The 25,137-nt window shown below is 36.1% G+C and overlaps 1 protein-coding gene across 1 annotated transcript; it reads right to left on the bottom strand.

Annotated features, from left to right (window-relative positions):
• Nucleotides 1–577: 577 nt before the first annotated feature.
• LOC102154631 (complement factor H-related protein 2-like) lies at nt 578–24,398 on the bottom strand. Its single transcript, XM_038541796.1, is given in 3 exon segments — nt 578–831; nt 1,275–1,447; nt 24,331–24,398. Coding segments are annotated over 3 exon segments (438 nt in total). The 3' UTR covers nt 578–634.
• Nucleotides 24,399–25,137: the final 739 nt, after the last annotated feature.

Consider the following 25,137-nt stretch of genomic DNA (forward strand, 5'->3'; position numbering starts at 1 on the left):
GTGTCTATACTTGATATTGGACTTCTGAAATCATTTTTAATGTCATAATGGCTATACACTTAATTGTATTTGAATTCCTCTTTATGATTTGTTTGAATTATTAAGTTTGCTAGAGAGACATAGATCATGCACGTTATCATTTTTTTGTATAGATAGATAAGCAAAACTAAATGATAACTTCTTACATCTTATTACCAACATAGGTATGACACATGTCTGTATGAGTTTGTGAAGTGATATGATTTTGAAGATGGAGGCAAGCATTTTTTCCCCATTTCCTCTGAAATGAAGAGACTCAGGAAGCCTCAGGTGTTATGGAGAAACCTTTGAGAAAGTTAGGAGAAGGATAAATAGAAGCAGGCACTGAAGTGATCACATATAATTTCCTGCCACAGATATTTTATAAATAGTACACATAGCATTTTGGTTCACCAAGTTTTAATGTGGTGCTTTTCTGGAGTGATTCATTTGTCTCTCAGATTATATCATCCAAATAATATTTAACATAAATTCTGACTTATGAATAAAATGAATTAAAAAGTTGAAAAAATAACTGAAAAGAATTGGATTCATAAAGAAAACTTTGGAATAAATGTGCATATTTTAATTTTAGGACTGCATTTTAACCATTGCATCATATACTAATGGGATATGTCAGTTTCCTTTCCTGAGAGTTTACTCGAAATGTTTGCAATGATGTCTTTCTACAATATCCATGTTTACATATAAATTCAATAGTATCCCCGGTTTTAGAATAAAATTTTTTCTCATGGATCCATCGTAAATGTATGTTATGTTTTTCCATGATTTCTTCTGATATCACACATCCCTCTGAAAGTACAAAAATGAACATAAAACATTAAATAGCATACAAATATTTTCCACAGAATTTCAGACTTTCAAGTAGAATATTCTATACTGGGCTCGCACCTCATTCTCAAAACCTTTTCCAAACCAACTCACTGAAAAATCCATCATGTAGATTTAGATCATTTTAACAATTAAGGATGTAAAAATAAGGTACTGTGTTTAATGTGTAATAGTTAAATATTATAATCAGCTATCATATGAAGAGCTTCTATTAAAGGATCTTTTGTTGCTGTTATAGCTTGAACAAGGATTTTTCCAACTTTATTTCCTCATATATTAATATTTGGAAGTCAAGCATTCAACAGAACGGTTGTTTGTTAATCCATGAAAATTCTATAAATAGCAAAACATCATATTCATTATACTGATCTTCCCAATATCTATGAGAATATTAAAATATTTACCTAAGCATTTCAGTGATTCTGACCACTGTCCATTACTGCATACTATATTTCTGTTTCCCCAAAGTACATACAAGGCCTAGCATTGGTACTCGACTTATGATCCTGGAGCATATACTGATAATGGGAATGAGGTAATGTCTCCTTTGGCAATCAACAGAGGGGGCCCACATTTTCTGTTAGGGTTTAAAAAAACATTATTTGATTCGTGAAAAGACCAAAGAAAAACACAGGTTAAAATAAAGCAATAAAAACATAGCAGAGTATTTAGTATCAAGACTTGTGATTTCTGCTGACATAAAGGATTCCCTGAAGAAACTTTAATCACTAAAATGAGAGTTACATTTTAAGCCCTTCCTTTCACCCCACGTGAAAGCATACATAAAGCATTAACAAATGCATCTGCTTTACATTATTTTGGTATTAAAAAGTGCTTTTCTTAGAGAATAAATGCTGAACAGACTGAAAGCTTAGACAGCACCAAAAAGGAGAATTATAGACCAATATCCCTGATGAATTCAGATGCAAAAATTCTCAACAAGATACTAGCCAATAGGATCCAACAGTACATTAAGAAGATTATTCACCATGACCAAGTGGGATTTATCCCCAGGATGCCAGAGTGGTTCAACACATGTAAAACAATCAACGTGATAGATCACATCAACAAGAGAAAAAACAAGAACCATATGAACCTCTCAACAGAAGCAGAGAAAGCATTTGACAAAATACAGCATCCATTCCTGATCAAACCTCTTCAAATTGTAGGGATAGAGGGAACATTCCTCAGTATCTTAAAAGATATATATGAAAAGCCCACAGTGAATATCATTCTCAATGGGGAAAAACTGAGAGACTTTCCCCAAAGATCAGGAACATGACAAGGATGTCCATTCTTACCACTGTTATTCAACATACTACTAGAAGTTCTAGCCTTAGCAATCAGACAACAAAAAGAAATAAAAGGCATTCAAATTGACAAACGCTCCCTCTTTGCAACATACTACTAGAAGTTCTAGCCTTAGCAATCAGACAACAAAAAGAAATAAAAGGCATTCAAATTGGCAAACTCTCCCTCTTTGCAGATGACATGATACTGTACATAGAAAACCCAAAAGACTCTACTCCAAGACTGCTAGAGCTCATACAGCATTCAACAATGTGGCAGGATATAAAATCAATGCCCAGAAATCAGTGACATTTCTATACACTAACAATGAGACTGAAGAAAGAGAAATTAAGGAGTCAATCCCATTCACAATTGTACCCAACAGCATAAGATACCTAGGAATAAACCTAACCAAAGAGGTAAAGGATCTATACCCTAAAAACTACAGAACACTTCTGTAAGAAATTGAGGAAGACAGAAAGATACGGAAAAACATTCCATGCTCATGGATTGGAAGAATTAATATTGTGACAATGTGTATGCTACCCAGGGCAATTTACATGTTCAGTGTAATCACCATCAAAATACCATGCACTTTCTTCACAGAGTTTGAACAAATAATCTTAAAATTTGTATGGAATCATAAAAGACCCCAAATAGCCAGGGGAGTGTTGAAAAAGAAAGCCAATGCCGGGGGCATCACAATGCTGTATTACAGCTGTGATTTCAAGCTGTATTACAAAGCTGTGATCATCAAGACAGTATGGTACTGGCACAAAAACAGGCACATAGATCAATGGAACAGAATAGAGAACCCAGAAATGGGCACTCAACTCTATGGCCAACTAATATTTGACAAAGCAGGAAAGACTATCCACTGGAAAAAGGACAGTGTCTTCAATAAATGGTGCTGGGAAAATTGGACATCCACATGCAGAAGAATGAAATTAGACCACTCTCTTACACCATACACAAAGATAAACTCAAAATGGATGAAAGATCTAAATGTGAGACAAGAATCCATCAAAATCCTAGAGGAGAACACAGGCAACACCCTTTTTGAACTTGGCCACAGCAACTTCTTGCAAGATACATCCATGAAGGCAAGGGAAACAAAAACAAAAATGAACTACTGGGGCTTAATCAGGATAAAAGGCTCTGCACAGCAAAAGAAACCGTCAACAAAACTAAAGGACAACCTACAGAATGGGAGAAGGTATTTGCAAATGACATATCAGATAAAGGGCTAGTATCCAAGATCTATAAAGAACTTATTAAACCCAACAGCAAAGAAACAAACAATCCAATCATGAAATGGGCAAAAGACATGAACAGAAATTTCAACAAAAAAGACATAGTCATGGCCAACAAGCACATGAGAAAATGCTCCGCATCACTTGCCATCAGGGAAATACAAATCAAAACCACAATGAGATACCACCTCACACCAGTGAGAATGGGGAAAATTAACAAGACAGGAAACAACAAATGTTGGAGAGGATATGGAGGGAACCCTCTTGCACTGTTGGTGGGAATATGAACTTGTACAGCCACTCTGAAAACCTCCAAGTGTGGAAGTTCCTTAAAGAGTTAAAAATAGAGCTACCCTACAACCCAGCACAATTGCACTGCTGGGTATTTACCCAAACGATACAGATGCAGTGAAATGCCGGGACACCTGCACCCCAATGTTTATATCAGCAATGTCCACGATAGCCAAACTGTGATAGGAGCCACAATGTCCTTCAACAGATGAAGAGATAAAGAAGAAGTGGTATACAATGGAATATTACTCAGCCATAGAAAGGATGAATATCCACCATTTGCTTCGATGTGGATGGAACTGGAGTATATTATGCTGAGTAAAGTAAGTCAATTGGAGAAGGACAATCATCATATAGTTTCATTCATACAGAGAATATAAGAAATAGTGAAAGGGATTATAAGGGAAAGGAGGGGAACTGAGTGGGAAAAATTAGAGAGGGAGACAAACCATGAGAGACTCCTAACTCCGGGAAATGAACAAAGGGTTCTGAAGGGAGACATGGGAGGGGGGTTGGGGAAACTGGATGACAGGCACTGAGGAGGGCACTTGATGGGATGAGCACTAGGTGTTATACTATATGTTGGCATATTGAACTTCAATAAAAACAAAACAAAATTAAATTAAATTAAAATGCAGACCTCAAAAAAAAAGCTTAGACAGAAATTTCCTTGTTTTTTTTTTACATAACATATTGTAGTATCTATTGGATCTCTAGTCCTTTTTTATTGATTTGCATTTTTATTACAAAATAAATATCTTCCCCCTTAATAAAATTCAAAGAATTACAAATTTGTATAAGGTGAAAGGGAATAGATAGCTTTCTGTCCTGGACAAGATGAGGTAGAAACATTTCTGCTTATTCCTTCTGCTAAGTATAACTAAAAATCCTGAATGTATTGTAAACACCAACATGAAAAGAGATTTCCCAGGCCTAGCAAGACAGAGACATTTCTTACAATACCTGAATTACTCCAGAGAAACCCCACAAAAGAAACCTAAGACCACACCTTTTTCCAACTTGATCAACAGAGGCCAGGTGAGGAGCCTAGACTCTACCCACACTCATAGGGAAAAAGACCCTGTTCCCCCTTCCTGTGAATCAGTAGAGGCCAACTGGGAAGCCTGGACTTGTACCCTGCATGGTAGTAATAAAAGCCTAGCAAATAAAATATTTCAACAAAATGCAGAATTTTAAAACATATTACTCAAAACATCAACATATAATCGAAAATCATTCATCCTAGCAGGAACCAGGAAAATCTCAAAGGAGAGAGAAAATCAACAGAAGGCCACACTAAGATGGCATAGATATTGGAATTATTTGACAATGTTTTTTTTTAATTCAATGGGAATTATAGAACCAAAAAATATAACAGATTTTTTTTAACCCACTGGATAGGCTTAGTAATAGATTGCAGATGCCAGAAGGATACATAAACCTGAATATAGAGCAATACAAATCACTCACTTTCAGACTCAACTGAAAACAAGCAAACAAAAAAATGGACAGAGCTACAGGGGACCTGTGGGAAGATAACAAAAAGGAGACACTCAAGAAAAGAAAGAAGAAAGGATTAGAGATGAAAAAAATATTTCAAAAAAGAATGGCCAAAAATTTCCCAAACTGGTCATAAAACATAAATGCATATACTAAAAAAGCTGGGAAATCTCCAAACAGGTTAAACCCAAAGAAAGTCATGCCAAGATACATCATAATCAAACTGCTGAAAACTATTAAGAAAAGGAAAAAAATACCAGACTAGATAGAAATTATGCAAACCAATGGAAGAGAAAGAACTCAAATATCTGTTGCATGCTCATTTGTAACCATGGAGTCAGAAAGAACTGTCAACCCTGAATTCTATATGCAGTGACACTACCCTGTAGGATTTAAGGGAGAATTGAAGACTTTCTGAGACAAACAAAAACAGAGAATTTGCTCCAGCAGACCTGTCCTTAAAGAATTTCTCAAGGAATTCTCTAAATAGAAAGGAAAAGGTAACAGAAGAATTAATACTTCAGGAAGGACAAAAAAAAAAAGAAAGAAAGAAAGAAAAATAGGGGTAATATAACAGACTCTCTTTTTCCTGTTTAGTAGGTTAAATTATGTTTGATGTTTGTACAAAATTACATCATTTGAAATGATTTGATATTGGAGCAAAACTACATCATATGCTAATGTATGTAGAGGAAATACTTGAGAACTTTATATTAAAAATGTAGGGAGACTCAGTGGACCTAAACAGAATCAAAGTTCCCACAGTTCACTTGATGTGGTAAAATGTCAATAGCAGGGGGAGTGATAAGCTATATATGTGCATCTTCATACTTACAGCAACATTAACAAAACTATACAAAGAGATACACTCAAAAACAATATAGATATATCAAATAAAATGATTTTAAAATGTTCCAAAAATCCACGGGGAAGGCAAGAAAACAGGAATGAGAAACAGAAGAAACACACACAAAACAAATAATAAAATGACTGACACAGCCCCTGATCTATCAATAATTACTTTAAGTGTAAATGGTTTATATACTTCAGTTAAAAAATTGAAAATGGGGACACCTGGGTGGCTCAGCGGTTGAGCATCTGCCTTCAGCTCCCGCAGTGATCCCCTGGCTGGTGATCAAGTCCCACATCAGGCTCCCTGCAGGGAGCCTGCTTCTCCCTCTGCCTATGCCTCTGCCTCTGTGTGTGTGTGTGTCTTTTTTTTTTTTTTTTTTGTATATTTTTTATTGGAGTTCGATTTGCCAACATATAGCATAACATCCAGTACTCATCCCATCAAGTGCCCCCATCAGTGCCTGTCACCCAGTCACCCCATCCGCCCACCCTTGGGTGGCCCTTTCCACTACCCCTTGTTCATTTCCCAGAGTTAGGAGTCTCTCATGTTCAGTCACCCTCACTGATATTTCCCATTCATTTTCTCTCCTTTCCCCTTTATTCCCTTTCACTATTTTTTATATTCTCTGAATGAATGAGACCATATAATGTTTGTCCTCTGATTGACTTACTTCACTCAGCATAATACCCTCCAGTTCCATCCACGTTGAAGCAAATGGTGGGTATTTCTCTGTGTGTCTCTCATGAATAAATAAATAAAATTTTTTAAAAAATATAAAATAAATTAAAAATAAATAAAAGTTGAAAATGGCAGGATGACATATAAACAAGATCCAACTGTATGGCGTCTAAAAGAAACTCACTTCAAACGTGAAAACATAGGTGAGCTCAAAGTAAGCGATTGGAAAAAATATATATGCCAGGCAAAAGTTGATATGAAATACTACAAGTGGCTAATATAATATCACCTTTGTTGGCTCCCTTTATTTCCTGAACTGTAAACACTAGAAGGTTCTATGACCAAATTCTCAGACTTTTTTTTTTTTCTGTATACACTAATCCCTGGAATAAACTCAGCTAGTAAATTACCTTAAAATATAATCCACATGCTAAAGAAGCCCAAATTTATATCGCATTCTATGATCACACCCCAGCTGCCTATTTCATGTCTCAATATGGAATTTCATAGGGCTGTCAGGTGCACTTAAGGTAGCTTTAATACATTTATTCCTCAGGAAATAACTTAATGTCTTAATGCTTTTTTTAAAAAAAAAAAAGATTTTATTTATTTAACAGAGCGTGCACAAGCAGAAGGAGCAGCAGGCAGAGGGATAGGAAGAAGCAGGCTCCCTGCTGAGCAAAGAGACCTACACGGGGCTGAATCCAAGGCCCTGCTATCATGACCTGATGATTAGGCAGATGCTTAACCAACTGCGCCACCTAGGCTCCCCTGAGTGTCTTAAGATAGGGAATTGTCCATGATTCCAACTGTTCTTTTAATCTGGCCAAATATCTCATGAAACAAATATACTACATTACTTAGTTCAGTCTGAAAAAATTAATTTTAAGCACCATGATTTTATTTGTATTTTTTAAATATTCCATAAGAGAGAAATGGCAGCTGATGGTGACAGTGGTTCAGAGAAGACTGAGGACCAGAAGGGGAATGTGACCTCCCCAAAGTCACAGCATAAATGGTAGAGCTGGAAGAGAACTGAAGTCTGTAACTGAAGAGACCAGAGGTCTTTCTGTTAAAGTCTTGGGAAACAGACAATTTTTGCAAATTATCTTGTGGGAAAAATGCCTAAAGTCAAAAGAAGCTGGAAAGCTTCCCCAGATGGTTGATGGTTGACAGAGCCAACACTGGATGAATTATATCAAAAGATGAAGGAAGCTGAAACAGAATGGCATGAGGGAAAAAGGAAAGTAGAATCTCTGTGGCCTATCTTCAAGATCCACCACCAGAAAACCCACTATATTTTTGAGGCACAGGTGACACACTGAACTTGCAATTGGCTTCTGAAAGGGGTGGGGCGGTCTTGTTTAGGACTGAGTATTTTATCTGTGAGATCTTCTAGATAGTGTTAGGACTGAGTTCAACTGTAGGACACCCTACTGGTGTCAGATAATTGCTTGGTGGTGTGGAAAAAACAACATCATAATAGGAAGGATCCTCATACCAATTGAATAACACATTTCAGTCAGGATTACAAATAGACATCCTCAGTGGACGTAAGATAAAATCCATATATGATAACTGAAAATTTTCAGTTTTACAATTTGGTTTTGCACAATTAAAATAAAGCTAGCTTTCTCCTCTCTGTTTCCTTTCTATATACTACCCATTCCTGACAACTGATCTTGTCTAAGTAATCAAAGTGTACCACCTTTTTAAAAAAAGATATTATTTATTTATTTGAGATAGAGACAGCATGAGCAGGATGTGGAGAGAGGGAGAGGGTGAAGCAGACTCCCCACTGAGCAGGAACACTGCTAAAGGGCTTGATCCCAGGACCCCAGGATGATGATCTGAGCCAAAGGCAGATGCTTAACCAAGTGAGCCACCCAGGTGCCCCAAGCTCTTCCACCTTTTTAAAGTATTATGATAGAACCATATTTGATAGAACCATTAGATAGGTGATAGATGATGATGATGATGATGATGATGAAGATAGATAGATAGATAGATAGATAGATAATAGATAGATAGATATAATATGATTGATATATGATACAACCATTCATAGAAATTTTAACTTGCTTCTTTTAATATATTGTTATATGAAATTATTAGGATTTCATACAAAATATCATGTATATCTGAGAAGCAGCACAGGATGTAATATCAAGACTTGTATGATTCTGAAGAAAGAAATAATTCATTGGTGAAATTCTAATCACATAAAGTAAGAATTGCAATATTTTGTAGCCCTTCCATTCATGCACTAGAAATATATATTTCTGCTTTCCCACATTCCAGTATAAAAATGATTTTCACAGTGACAGATGATGAGCATTGCATAGTTAGCCATCATATAAAGTTCCTGTACTCTTATACAACCTACTACAATGTCTCTTGGGACACTAATAATTTAATTTTTTCATTGTTTTTAAAAATCAACTCCTTGCAAAAATTAAAGAAACAGATTGATGGAAGGTAAAAAGAGTATATTAACTTCCTATTTCAGAAAGATGGAATAGAAGCATTTATTCATATTCCCTCTGCTAAGTATAACACAGAAGTCTGACATATTATATAAAACAAACAAAGAAACTCAGACAATGCAGAGAAGTCAAATTTGCTGGGGATATAGAAACAAAAGGAGCAACGGAGCTGTGAATTGCTTGAGCTTCTTTTTGCTTCTTGCACATCCCAGACCTATGATGAAAGAAACTTTCAACCTAGAATCATGAAATTTACACCAAAAAAAGCCCCCAAAGAATCTGCTCTCTTTCTAAGCAAAATACAAGAAAAACAGCCTACAAAGACAAACACTTTTTTTTCAATAACCTAACATATCCTTAAAAAAAAAAAACATGATAGAAACACTTCAGAATGCCTATCCATCAGCAAAGGCCAGGGACACCTGAGTGGCTCAGCAGTTGAATGTCTACCTTCAGCTCAGGGCTTGATCCCGGGATCTGGGATTTTTTTTTTTTAAATCTTTATTTATTTATGATAGTCACACAGAGAGACAGAGAGGCAGAGACACAGGCAGAGGGAGAAGCAGGCTCCATGCACCGGGAGCCCGATGTGGGATTCGATCCCGGGTCTCCAGGATCGCGCCCTGGGCCAAAGGCAGGCGCCAAACCGCTGCGCCACCCAGGGATCCCCCGGGATCTGGGATTTAGTTCCACATTGGCCTCCTTGCAGGGAACCTTCTTCTCCTGCCTATGTCTCTATGAATCTCTCTCTCTGTCTCTCATGAATAAAGAAATAAAAATCCTTTTTAAAAAAAATCAGCAAAAGCTAAATGGATAACTTAGATTTCCAACCTGCCTTACCAAATGCAGGTGCTCCTTGCCCTTCCCATGATGTCAGCAAAGGCTGACTGCTTATGCTATACTTATGTCCACAGTTGCAGCAATAAGTACCTCTCCTCCCATGGTATCAGTGGAAGCCAAGTACATAGTTGGAAATGCACCTTGCTTGGTAATAAGGTGGTGTCAATCCCGTCTAGGGAGGTGTCAGCAAAGACAAGGGATAGGCCTTCTACTCCTGCCCAGCACTAATAATTCATTGGCTCCTTTATCTGCAAGAGTTGTGTCAGTGGAGGCTTGATAAAATAGAAGGTTTAAATAAAACTCCGATTCTCATTACATTATACCCCAGCGGTCCAGGATACAATTGGGAATTATTCATCGGATCACGGTTCTTTTCTCAAAGGAGAAAAGAAAATGAACAGATGCTAACTCTAAGATCACTCAGACTGTGAAATTCTCCTTGACATGGAATTTAAAGAACCTAAAAAGAATTATAAATTGAAAAATATAGATTAAAAAGATAACATTTAAAAAAAACCCTCATTGGGAAGAGCTCAGTAATAAATTGGAGATGATGAAAGAATGAATCACTGATATTGAAGATAGATGAATGGAAATGACCTAATCTAAAAATAGAATGAAAACACACAAAATTAACAGACTGCAGGGACTTGTGGGAAAATAATATGATTGGCATTCCATAAAGGGGGAAAGGTATAGAGCTAAAAAAAAAATACTTAAAGAAATGTGGTCAGGAATTCCCCCCAAATGCATGTAACATATAAATATACATATTCAGAAAACTGTGCAAGCTCCATACAAGATAAATCCATATCAAGACACATGATTATCATCAAATTGCTGAAGATTAAAGAGAAAGAAAAAAGATCCTAAACATAGTTAGAGAAATATAATGCAGAACCAATAGGCAAACAATGATTCAAATGGGAGATTACTCATCCAAAAATAAAGAAGCCAGGACAAGTGGCACAATATTTTTAAAAGTGGTAGAACAAAAGAACTACTAACCTCAAATTTAAGAAGAAAAGAAAATATAACAAAGAGAGAATTAGTGGATTTGAAGGTAGGTCAAAAGAGCAGTAAGAAAAAAGAATGAAGAAAAATGAGAACTAAATGAAGAAAAATTAATAGGTGAGACCTTCCCAAATTTGATAAACGATATTATCCACACATCCAAGAGTCTCAACAAACTTCAAGGAGAATAAACTCAGACTCACATTAGAATCAAAGTATCAAATCCAAAGATAAAGAGGTAATCTTGAAAGCAGCAAAAGAGAAGGAGTGCAGTGCATATGAGTGGTCCTAAATAACATCACTAGTCAATTTCTCCTTAGAAACCATGGAAGCTAGGAGGCAGTCATAAGAGGAGGGGAAAAAGCTATCAAACAACAATTTTATATCCAGTAGTAATGTCCTTCAAGATTGAAGGAGAAATGAAGACATTCCCCAATAAACAAAAGCTGAGAGAAATTGTTACAACTAGACATGACCTATAATAAATGCTGAAGGCTGAATTTTAAAGACATTAGACAGTAACTTGAAGCTAAATGAAAACATGAAAACAAACTTGAAGCTAAATGAAAATAATGAAACCATTAGATAATTATTGGTAATAAAGGGAAATATAAAAGCCATTATTATTGTGTTTATGTTTTTAAATTATTTTTCTTATATGATTTACAAGGCAAATGCATGAAATAATAATTATAAATCTATGTTAAGGGGAACACAATAGACAAAGACATATTGTGTGACAATAACATATAAAGGGGAAGGAATGAAGATGTATGGGAGCAGATTTTTATATACTACTGAAGCTTAGCTGGTAACTAATTCAAACTAGGTAATTGTAAATTCAAGATGTGATTTATAAGATGCAATTTGTAATCCCCAGAGAAACTACTAAAATAAATCACTAAAAAATGAGAAAAGAATCAGATTGGTTCACTACAAAAAAAATCCAAAAAAAAAAAAATCCAGCAAACATTTTTTTAAAAGGGCATTAATGGAAAACTGAGGACAAAAAAGATATGAAACGTTCAGAAAATAATTTAAATGGCAGCAGTAAGACATTTATTATCAGTACTCACTTTAAGTGAAGCAGAATTTTGGAGAAAGAATTTTAAAAATGGGACATTTGTGTACTGTCTACAAGAGACTTGCTTTATTTTTTCCCTAGCTTTATTGAGATGTAACTGACAAATAATATTGCATAAGTTTAAGGCATCCAACATGATGAGTGGATACTTGTGTATATTGTGAAATAATAACCACAAAATCTTAGTTAACATATACATTACCTTACATAATTACCCATGTGTGTGTATGTATGTGCACATGTGGTGAGAATATTTATGATCTGCTCTTCAGCAACTTCCAATATTGTATACAGGAGAGTGTTGTTAACTAGAGTCACCAAGCTATACGTTAGATTCCCAGAACTAACTCATCCCATAACTGGAAATTGATTCTTCCTACTGGCCCTCCTCTCTTCTTTTCTTGGTCACTCCAGATTCATTTTCAAAATAGTGATCATAATGATCTTTTTTTAAACTCATTTTGTGCCATTTTCCTGCTTACAATCTCCCAGAGGTTTCTAATTGCATATAGACTAAAAATCCAAAATATGCATTATGGCCTATAACTTCTAAATTAATTAATTTAGCACTCTGCCCCATCATGGATTTGCTACATTGGCCTCCTCATTTTGCTTCAGTACATCCAAACCTTTTGATGACTTCAGGTGATTTATCTAACCCCTCTCCAGATGCCATCCTTATGGTTGGCAAAGATTAGAAAACTATGTCATGTGAAATATGCCCTTCCTCTGGCCACTTTTATCAATATTGCCTTTTATAATGTGCATGATTAATAATCTTTAGTTTTCTATTTTCTTCTTTTTAAAATTATTGTTATTTTTACTGTCAGTTTTCCAACTTGACACTATAGTCTATGAATAAAGAGATACTGACTCTTGTAGACCATTGATCTCCAACAGCTGTGGTACTGCCTCACATATAGAAGTTCACAATAAATATTGATTAGATGAATTAATAATGAGTGGGAAAATACAGAGAGCTAGAATAGACACTTAGAGGCTGTGACTGTGCTTTAGGAATCTTATTATTCCCAAGACCCTTATTCATATCCAGCAACTGCTTTGTTTCCATTAAAAGTATGAGAAACTCCAACTCAACTTCAGTTCCAATATATTCCTATTTTCAACATGGTTTTTTATGAAGGAGTTTTCCAAGTTCTAAATTATACCCTGGAAACCTAAATTTTAGAAGTACAAAGTTCTAACAATGTGGAAATTAGCAATGTGTTTGTTCTAGTCTTTAAATGATAGAAATTTAGCATTTGCCAAAAAAGATAAATGTCATGTAGCTATGTTTCCTAGCAATAATATCTTGCAAATGTGGTATTTTAACTATTACACTATGTAAAATTTAATTTATCCTCATGTTGTGTCAACTAATTTCATATGATTTCATTATAAACATTAAATTTGTGTTACTAAAACATGCAAGTATCTTTCAAAGATGTTCATTGTGTTCTTGACTAGTGTTTTTCTAATACTTCCTACATTTAATTCCTGTAAGCAAACAAAATTATTTTCTAGTGATTATCCAGAGACTTCCATATCTACTCAGACACAATCAGAGCCCTAAACCTAAAAGGGGGATAATCACAACAGCAACACTGCATATCTTTCATGCTGCTATGTCTTTATAAAATAAAAAAGAATACAGGATCCCAACAACAGTATTTTACTTACCCATCTGATTGCATTTAGGAGGGGTGAACCAGCCACTCTGCACATGTGATAGCGCTCTGATTATGTAGCAGGCTGTAGCCCGTATGACAGACAATTTGTATAGTATCACCTTCCTGGTGTATCTGTCCTGAAGATGCCGAATGACCATTCTCCACCCAAGGGAAAAAGCACTGCCCTAAAAACCCAAAACTAATTAAATCTTGCAATGAAAGAGTCTTATATTTTGCAAGCTTCAAAAGAGAAATCAAGCACAAAAATTCATTTCTTAAAAATTAGTTCACACAAGTTAAAAAGAAAAAATATGTAAACACCATTAATCACCATGTGTGTATATAAAACTTTTAATTTATGAAATTCCTCTAGATATCAGTAAAGTTAGTTTTTATTTCTCATTTGATTGTCTAAATTGCTTTTTGAAGGATGAGATGACTTTTATCTCCTTTGTCTTTTTTACTTTTACCTTTCATGACACTGTCTTCTTCACTTCTCTACTTTTTCTCTGTACTCACTGAGAGGGTAAGACAGATATAATTTTTTAAAACAAAGATAGGATCAATAAAAAACACAAAATTGAGGAAATTAGCTTAAAAACCCTTCTTGAATATTCAAAGAAACAGCACATTTTGAATCAGATATTATACATACAAATAAACTCTCTCTTTTAAAAGACTTTTTTTATGTTTTTATTTGACAGAGAGAGAGAGAGCACAAGCAGGGGGAGCAGTAGGCAGAGGGAGAGGGAGAAACAGGCTCCCCTTGAGCTAGAGTACAATGTGGGGGCTTGATCCCAGGACCCCAAGATCATGACCTAAGCTGAAGGCTGAGGGTTAACCAACTGAGCCACCCAGGTGCCCCACAAATAAACTCTCTTAAGAAAATCTACATTCATACAATTACCAAATGAATGTGTTTAAATTAAATAGTAGCAGTTAATATTATTGACCATTAGTATTTAAAATGAAAAGATCTAGATATTCCACAAAAGTTTATACTTGTTTGTTTGTTTGTTTTTTCTGATTTAATTTCCACAGTTTCTTACAAAAGAGGAATGATGGGCAGCCCAGGTGTCTCAGCGGTTTAGCGCCACCTTCAGTCCAGGGCGTGATCCTGGAGTCCTGGGATCGAGTCCCACGTCGGGCTCCCTGCATGGAGCCTGCTTCTCCCTCTGCCTGTGTCTCTGCCTCTCTCTCTCTCTCTCTGTATCTCATGTATAAATAAATAAAATATTAAAAAAAAAGAGGAATGACTATCTTGCCTTTGCTGGCTCCTCCAGCCCCCAGTTCTATGATGATTTAGATGTGATCCACCCCCCACACACATTTACCCCATATCCCCTTCATCCCCATCTTCCCCAATGAACGCACTGAATAATTCATCAAAAAAGGACCAGGTGCTGATAATTTGAGTCCAAAGTGATTGTGAAGGAGATGCAAAGCTGTGATCACAGAAGTAGTAAAAATGTTTTCCCTTAGCAACTGGGAAGTTTTGTTTATATTTGTCTTCATCATATATGCGTCCATGTTTTATTTCTGGAAAATCACAAGTTCTCCCTTAAGGAAAAAAAATAGTGTCACATATGAATAATTTTATTTTAGTAATCACATTGATTAATTTATTATTCTACTTAAATTAATTGTTCCACTTGTATTTGTGATTCAAGAACTGGGACAATCTATAACTAAGAGTACAAAGGTATTCAAGGCGTTTGTGATGTTTAAGTTCTTCAGAAGTATTTCCAAGGTTAAAATCACACAGAAAAATGTAAACACTGAGAAAAGAATAAAAGTGGTTCCATCCAGTAGGCTTCTCATATCTAAAAACTTTGCTTTGGATGGGATGGTCAGACTATTAATAGTTTTCCATTCACTTCCTGGGTTTCTTCCTCCTCTGTCTTCTGCAGACCTACCCTCAGAAATCTTAGCCCTTTCCATCCTTCTACTCTAGGCAATACATTACATAGGACATATGAACACATATGAAACTATAACTGTAAAGTTGGTGGCTTAAATATCAGAAATATATTTTCTTGTAATTCTTGAGGCTAGAAGTCAGAGGTCAGGAGTCAGTAGGAATGAATGGTTTCTTCAGTGGCATCTCTCCCTGGCTTGTGGATGGCCTCTTCTACGTGGGTCTTCACATCATCTTCCATTTATGTGTCTGTGGCCTAATTTCCTCCTCTTATAGGGATACCAGTTTTATTGGGCTAGGATCCATCCAAATGACCTTGTTTTAATTTTATTTCTTCTCTAAAGACCCTATCTTTGTTTACAGTCGCACTGTTAGGTCCTGGGAGTTAGGATTTCAGCATTTGAATTTTGCAGGAACACAATTCAACCTACACTGCTAAACATACAAAGTTGTATTCTATATACAACACAGTGTGCTTCTGACAAAGGAGTTCATTTCTCCTTTGAGAAACATTGGTGCAACCCAAAGTCACAGGGCATTCATCTCAAAGGCTGCTTCCAGAGATTACTGAGGGAGGACAGTTTCAAACTTGATGGGATGCTTTGTTGTATTGCTGTTATTGTTCCTAGTAAAGGGAATTCCCCAGGTATAGTCTTTTTTTTTTTTTTAGATTTTATTTATTTATTTATGAGAGACATACACACACAAGGGGAGAGAGAGAGAGAGAGAAAGAAAGAGAGAGAGAGAGTGGCAGAGACACAGGTAGAGGGAGGAGAAACAGGCTCCATGCAGGGAACTCGACATGGGACTTGATCCCAGGACTCCAAGATCACACCCTAAGCCAAAGGCAGATGCTCAACTGCTGAGCCACCCAGGCATCCCCCGCCCGCACCCCCCCCAGATATAGTCTTAAAGAGCATATAAAACTCTGTGTGTGGCAACTTACTAAAATAAGTTTTAGTAAATTCAGGAGTAAAGCATAGTGATTTATATTCTGTTCAAAAATAGTGCAGTGAAGTATCTTAAAGCACATTAGAGATTAAGTTTATAATACTTTGGAAATGAGAGTTTTTGATTTTAAAAGAACTAACCTTTGAAATGATATCATTATGAAAAATTTATAAAGACATCAAGGAAGGAGAAAAATGTAATTGTATAAATAAAAACCTTAAAGATTTTACACATGCAGCAAAAGACTATTAGAACTAGTACACAACATAAATTGCTCTCTAAAGTTTAAAAATCTATCAATTGTATTTGTTATGTCATAAGATATAATTACTAATATACAAGGACTGAATTCAGAGATATAATCTAGAAAATATATTACTTGAAAAGTGAAAACAAATCAGTGAGCAATGTGCTACAATTAATGCTCTGAAAATTATTTATTCAATATTTACCAGTGGACTCAGAAATGTAAATTAAAGTTTATTGTCTCGATGCTAATTTTGTTGAAATATTAAATTGGTCATAATTTCTTTTAACGGCTTTATTTTTGTTAAAGATTTATTTATTTATTTGAGAGAGAGCAAGTAGAGGGAGGGGCAGATGGAGAGGAGCAGACTTCTCCTTGAACCCAGAGCCACACACAGGGTTCAATCCCAGGACCCTGAGATCATAACCTGAGCTGAAACCAAGAGCCAGAGGCTCAACCAACTGAGCCATCCAGGTGCCCCTTGTAATAGCTTATAATTAAAATACAGTAAACTGAATGTATTTGAAATGTCTGATTTAATAAGTTTCTTTGTGTGAGTAAATTGGGATAGCAGTTTTCACCAAATAAAATATCAATTACTTTATATAACTAAACTACTAGCTAGGACAAATACATATTCTGAACTCTAAAGATAGATATTTTTATGTAAGGGATATGTATATACACATATACTTTTAAAAATTAAATATCTGGGAATCCCTGGGTGGCTCAGTGGTTTAGCGCATGCCTTTGGTCCAGGGCATGATCCTGGGGTCCCGGGATTGAGTCTCACATCAGGCTCCCTGCATGGAGCCTGCTTCTCCCTCTGCCTGTGTCTCTGCCTCTCTCTCTCTGTGTCTCTCATGAATAAATAAATAAAATCTTTAAAAAAAAAGAAGAAGAAAGAACTTAAAAAAAAAAAGGAAAACACTTAAAAGCAAAGAGTTGGTAAAATATTGTAGTTAAGGCAAGAAAAGAGAAAAAATACTGGAAATTTTAACTTGAAATATAAACAAATCATAATGAAAAAAAAAACCTCTAGTTCTATATACTATTTTCCCTCAGTCCTGGAGTTTCCCAGTGCCACTTATTCAGTAAACTTGCTCTTCCCTTGTTCTTCCTACAGTTCTTCTGAGGGAGGGGCCTGCTGCACTGATTCTCAGGTGTCTGTGCCTGGGCAGAGATATCCCGCCCTTGGCCAGGTGGCCTGGCTCAGTGTGAGCTGTTTATCCTCTGAGACCTTTGTTCCCTAGAGGCCCCACCTCTCCTAGGTGAAAAGTGAAAAGAAGAAAAAAAATTTAAAATGGCAGGAGCCAGATCTCCAGCTCCGGAGCCAAGAGCTCCCCACGAGTACCAAACCACAGTCTCCCAGTCCACACTGGCCTAGATGCTCCTGGGGCAGGCATGGGTGCACTGATCTGCACAAATTGAAGGGTACTCAGTGGCAAGAGTCCCTTGCCTCCCAGAGTCTGCCTCATCTGAATGGAATGGAGGATGGCCTCCTCCATCCATTGCCAGGATCTAGCATAAAGGGAGCTCCAGTGCTGCCCTGCGAAACTGGCCAGCTTCTCCCAATTGCCCTGAAGGGTTGTGGTGTTCCAGGCCTTTACCAAGATCCCACCAGGGTTTGTGGTGAGCTTTCTCCTGGGCGCCCCTGTTATTATTGTGTCTCCAGGAATATTGAGGCTTAGTTGCTCCTCCTGTGACTCTGCCCTATTCCCCTGCTGAGCACCTCTCAGCCAGGGAAGGCTCAGGCATGGGTTTTTTAAAGTTCCCACTTGTCCAGGGCTCAGATTTCATGCCCTGACTTTCCATGGCTTCCACTGCTCAGCTTTTGGGCCGGCTTGTCACAGCTCCACTTTTGCCTGGCTTGTCATAGCTCCCCTCTCCCACCTTTTTTTTCTTTGCCTTCCTACCTTGTCAGAAGTGATCAATTTTCTCTCTGTAGTGTTCCAACTGTTCTCTCTTTACATCTCAGGTTGAATTTGTAGATATTCAGGATGTTTTGAAAGTTATCTAGATAAGTTTGTGGGACCAGATGAATTGAGGACCTCTACTCTTCTGCCATCTTGCCTCCTCCCCAAAAATTGATCAGCTCAGATGATGTTGAATTCATTAAGGCAAAAGAAAAAAGGCATGAAAATTGTAAGAAAAAAACCATAATTATGTAATTTAAAAATTTTTAAAGTATTCCACAAAAAAAGCTATTAGAAAAAAAAGCTATTAGAACTAATGCACAAAAAAATTTCTTTATATTAGAAACAAAAAATGGAAAATGGTTTTTTTTTAAGACACCATCTTTTTTTTAAGATTTTATTTATTTATTTGAGAGAGAGAGCACAAGCAGGGGAAGACAGAGAGGGAGAAGCAGACTCCCCACTGAGCGGGGAACCTGATGCAACTGGATCCTAGAACCCCAGGATCCTGACCCGAGCTAAAGGCAGATGCTTGACCAACTGAGCCACCAGGTGTCCCAAGGCACCATCATTTATAAATATTAAAAAACTTAAACTATTAAGGCATAAATTCAAGAAAATATCTGTAAGCTCTCTATACTGAAAATTTCAAAACATTACTGAGAAAAAAACTTAAGAGACCAAAAAAGGAAAAATGATGTTTATGGATTAAAAGACTTTACACCATTAAGATGTCTATTCCACCCAGTTAATTTGTGCTTTGGACAGGACCCAAGTAAACTCTCTTACTCGACCAAAAAATAATTGACAATGTTATTCAAAAATAATGTGGAAATGGACAATTAAATATTGAAAAAGAAGAACAAATTTGAATCTTATGATACCAGATTACTAGATATACAATACAAATATTGTTTATCACAGTGTATTAGTGTCTACACTGATGAGAGAAAAATTGATCAGTGGAAAAAAGGGAGCCCATAAATACACCCATACACAGATCATTTGTTCTATGCACCAACACAATTCAATGGAGAAAGAAAGTTTTTCCCTAGAAATGGTGGGCTAACAACTGGATTTTAGTATAGTAAACAAAATTTTAAATTGGCCTTTTCTTATACCAACTAAATCAATTAAATTTGGATCATAGAACTAAATATAAACCTCTAAAAGAAAGAATTGTGTTATACCTTCAGTCATTCATGATAGACCCATATTTATTTACTAGAATTCAAGTTAGTTTTCAGGAATAATTTAAATTTCCAATCCAAACAAAAAATCATCATGAAAAGGAAAAAAAAAAGTCATAGATTGAGAGAAGACATTTGCAATACATATATTGGACAAGAGACTCATATGTATTCTATATATAGCAGTTTCATAAACCAAGAGTAAAAATAAGCAACTCAATTTAAAAATTGCAAAAATCACCTCACAAACCTAGACACAATGTGTTCAATATCACTATCGCCAGTGAAACTCAAAAGAGAAATCTCACATTAAATATCACTCCACTCAGAGAATAGCCAGTAAGTAAAACACTATGGTACCGGCCTAAAAATAGACAGTTCAATCAAATAGACTAGAAAACCCAGAAATAAATCCAAAATCATATGGCCAATTAATCTTCAACAAAGGAGGAAGACACAATGGGAAAAAAACCAGTCTTTTCAACAAGTGGTGTTGGGAAAACTGGAGAGCTACATGCAAAAGAATAAAACTGGACCATTCTCTTTCACCATTCATAAAAATAAACTCAAAATGGATTAAAGACCTAAATGTGAGGCCTAAAACCATAGAGTACAGGGAGTAAATCCTCTGACAGCTACAGGAATATTTTTCTAGATGGATCCTGAGGCAAAGATGTAAAAGCAAAAATAAACTATTTGCACTATATCAAAATAAAAAGCTTCTGCACAGCAAAGGAAATCATCAACAAAATTAAAAGGCAACCTACTGAATGGAAGAAGATATTAGCAAATGAGATATTTGATACATGGTTAGTATCCGAAATATATGAAGAATTTATAAAACTCAACACTCAAAAAACAAATAATCCAATTAAAAATGGACAGAAACATGAACAAACATTTCTCCAAAGAAGATGTTTAGATGGCCAACAGACACATGAAAAGATATTTATCATAACTCATCCTCAGGGAAATGCAAATCAAAGCTGCAATGAGATATCACCACACACCTGTCAGAGTGGATAAATCAAAAACACAAGCAACAAGGGCTGGTGAGGATGTGGGAAAAAAAAGAAACACTCTTGGACTATTGGTGGGAATACAAACTGATATAATCACTCTGAAAAAGAGGATGGAGCTTTCTTTAAAAACTGGAAATAGAACTATCCTACACTCCAGTAATCACACTACTGGGTATTTGCTCTATTATGTTAATAGAGTGAATTCCACTTTTATGCATGAAAGTAAAACATTCTTCAAAGCAAATTGTTTTAGAAGCTTGTATACATTATTTGATATCATTAAATTAAATTAAACAGTTAATTATCCAAAGTGGAAAAATTTTCTTATTTTTATGTTTTTTCAAATAAAGCTTTTTATGGAATAATTTTAGGTTTCAAGAAAAACTGCAAAGATCATTTAGATGAAGTCTTTGAAAAGTTAATGGAAAAATAAATGAAGAAACAATGATTAGATTTATTACATAAACATTGAATAAACATAATTTTTGTAAAGTTAGCATGCTTTCAACACATTTTTAGTTTCTTTGTATTAACAGATGTGGCTTAAGTAGAAAATAGATGGCTGTCTTTTACAGAGATAGGATTTTTAAGTAGATTGTAATTACCCAGTGTTTCATTCAAACATAAAATATTACACTGAACAAAAAAAATATATTACACTGAACAATTTATACATTTCAAATTGGATTAAATTGCTCAATCTTGGCAGGATGAGCAATCTTGTTTGATTGAACAAAAGATCAAATAAAATTTAATTAGTATAATCAAACAATTAATTAAGGACTCATAACCTCTGTTTCTGAGAGAAGCCAAACTCCTCATTAAAGCATTTCTAACTACATTTTTTTCTTGAAAATAGTGTTCAGGAGGAAATTCAGCTATGGCTGTGGTAATAAAGTTGGTCAGAAATCAACAACAGAATAGATTTTATACTAGACAGAGAACCAAATATTATCCTTAATTAATTCAAATGTTGTCCTGATGGAAGCATTTCTCTCTTTGGAACAAAAATTTCCAGACCAACAAAGTATAAGGCCCCAGGTTTAGGAAAAAAATTTTTTTGCTAATGGATCAGAAGGAGTAATGAGTCATGTCATTCCCATTTCCACCCCTTGATTCTTGAACCTGCTAACCCTGGACTAGAGAAAGTCAGAAACAATGCTGTGTGGATTTCCATGATAGTGATAAGTTCACAGATGGTTGTTTTGGCAGAAGCATTGTGTCTAGTGAAGACATATTCACAACCCAGATGATCTATTCCAATAAGAATAAATGGAAGTGTCCAATGTAATCACCCTGCCAGCAGATAGCTGGATAATCACCCCAGAGACTGTGCCACGCCAAGAAATCAAATCGGTCTCTGTTGCTAGCAGAATGGGTATTCAACAGTGTCTGTAGCCAGGTAGTCTTGGTGACTGGGAAGTCCGTGTTTCTGACCCATGCATAACTCCATTCCTGTCACCATAGCCCCTTTGTACATAAGTCCAGTGGGAAATGATAGGAGGGGCTGGGGAAAGAGTATGACTGGTATCCACCAAACGGATCACCCTTTCCACCTGATTTTTTAAATCTAAATATGATGATTCAGATGTGTCCTGAACATTCACAAAGGACATAAATATCCTCACCTTTTTAGCTCATTCAGAAACATCTATTCACATACCTCTTCCTTTGACCTCACAACAAATTATCCAATCATGTTCCTTCTAAGTCCTGGCTCATTCAGTGAAACCATTGGGTATAGCCCATGAATCAGTATACAACTGCATGTCTGGTCATTTCTCCTTCCAAGCAAAATTAACACCCACATGCACTGCCCAGAGTACTGCCCCAGAGTGTTTTTCTTCACCACTGTCATTCAGGGATGTTCCAGAACAGAGCAGTATTTTCACATCTCTCCACTTTCAGGCAGTGCCTGCATATCATGGAAAACAAGGCTAAGATTCCCCTTCCTTCTACCAACTGGTCATAATGTACTCATCACACGGTCATAGATGCAGGCTAGAAAAAGTAATGTAACAGGGGTGGGAATTATGGTTCTTCATATAATTTACTTGTGCCTTCAGGGCCTGAACAGGCCCAAGTTCATATATGCCAGTAGTGATGGACTACTACTGTGCATGCCCAATTTTATGACTTGGTGGTTCAGACACACCAGCTCATGATTAGTAGTTCAAGTCACATTGTAAGTTGGTGGTCCATGGTCAAGTGTTCAGATTCTATGAAGATCCAGTGGCAAGCCAAAAAGAGTTTCTCAAAAAAAAAGAATATTTATTTATAGAAGATGACAGAACTTTGCCTTGAAATCCAAAAGGTTTGCACTGTGACTCACTATAAAAGCCTGTAAAAGACTCCAAACAGCATCCATATCTACCAGTGATATTTCAAGTACCAGGGATAGGTCATAAGGCCCAAGTGGCAGAGCATCTTGCACAGATCATGTCTCTGTGAGCCAGATCATTTTGATTGAAATGTCCATCACAGTAACTGTCTCCACTTACTTTGGCCATTAATTCCAGCCACATGACCTCTGCACACTGGATCCAATTATAGCCATCGCATTTAAGTTTCCCAATTAAGTGTCAGTAATTCCCACCGTAATTTTTCAACCTACAGAGATGGGTAGTCACAGAGCTCTTAAAAGATGCTGGGACTTTCACTCACAAATTTGTTTCTCATAGTTGTGGTGAAAATGGTGCCCTCCAGACCTTCCAAAGGCAGGTAAGCAGGTCTTAATTGCTAAAACCATTCTAATATTCCAATTTCTCTAAGCCTTTGGATCTCTTCCTTTAAAATGTATAGAGGCAGTCCTGGCATATTTAGGCTTTATTTAGGGTAGGCTACCCTGTGATCAATGTTTCAGCCAACCAGCCCCTAAACTGCAACACTAAATCCAGAATCTCTGCTTAGTGGCCCCATATCAATATATTTGGCTGGATTCCACTTTATGTTTATCTCACCTTTATCATACATTCATTAGTGCTGTTAAAACTATCAAAATTGAGAAAGAATGCCAGAAATCTTAGAACAGCAACCCAGAAAACTCATCCTGAAGATTTTCTTCCTTTAGAATCACTCTCATTACCAAAATCTGTATTCATCAAGGTTCTCATGAGGAATAGAACCAATACCCCAAAGTATCACACACACACACACACACAAACACACACACACACACACACACACACACACAGAGTGACAGAGATAGGCAGGAGGATAGACAGACAGAGAGAGGTAATTTTAATGAATTAGCTCACATGATTGTGAGGCTGGCAAGTCTGAAATCTGCAGGGCAGGTGGCAGACTGGAAATCCAGGAACGGCATAGGGTACAATCTTGATATTGAAGGCGGTCTGGAGGCAGAGTTCCTTCTTCCTTGAAGGCTTTATCTTTTTTCTTAAAGGCTTCAATGTATTGTATGAAGTACACCCACTTTCTTTAAAGTCTGGGCTTCAGAGCACCTGGGTGGCTCAGTGGTTGAAAGTCTGCCTTCGGCTCAGGTCATGATCCCAGGGTCTCCCTCTGCCTATGTCTCTACCTCTAAATAAATAAATAAATAAATTTTTAAAAATAAATGCACATGATGGTTTTTCAATGAATGGGTTTAGAAAAGTTTTGAGAATGAATCTCTGGACTGGTGTAGAAGATTCTACTTGAAAGTCTGAAATTCTGTGGCAAAAATTTATATAAAACAGAATGATTCATATTTTTTCTTTTTTTAACTTTCAGATCATATGTAATGAAGAAATCATGGAAAACATAACATCCAGTTAAGATGGAAGTATGAGAGAAAAGTTATTCTAAAACAGAGGATAGTGATGAATTTATGTGGAATATTTCAAATGACCTTTCCCTGATTATTCCCCAACATTTTACTGTTTAAGATTAGCTCTTTGTTTCTATCGGCCAACTTCTGTTAGTCATGTTTTAATCTTATATATAATATCTTTGTGACTTATTCTTCAGTTTCCAAGAGTACCAACTCAACATCGATGTACGTTTGAGGTCTGCATCAAGTACAAATCTCTTCAAACCAATTTATGATCTGATTCAGGTAGGGTTTT

Source organism: Canis lupus, chromosome 7 (genome assembly GCF_011100685.1).
Source record: "Canis lupus familiaris isolate Mischka breed German Shepherd chromosome 7, alternate assembly UU_Cfam_GSD_1.0, whole genome shotgun sequence".
Lineage (NCBI taxonomy): Eukaryota > Metazoa > Chordata > Mammalia > Carnivora > Canidae > Canis > Canis lupus.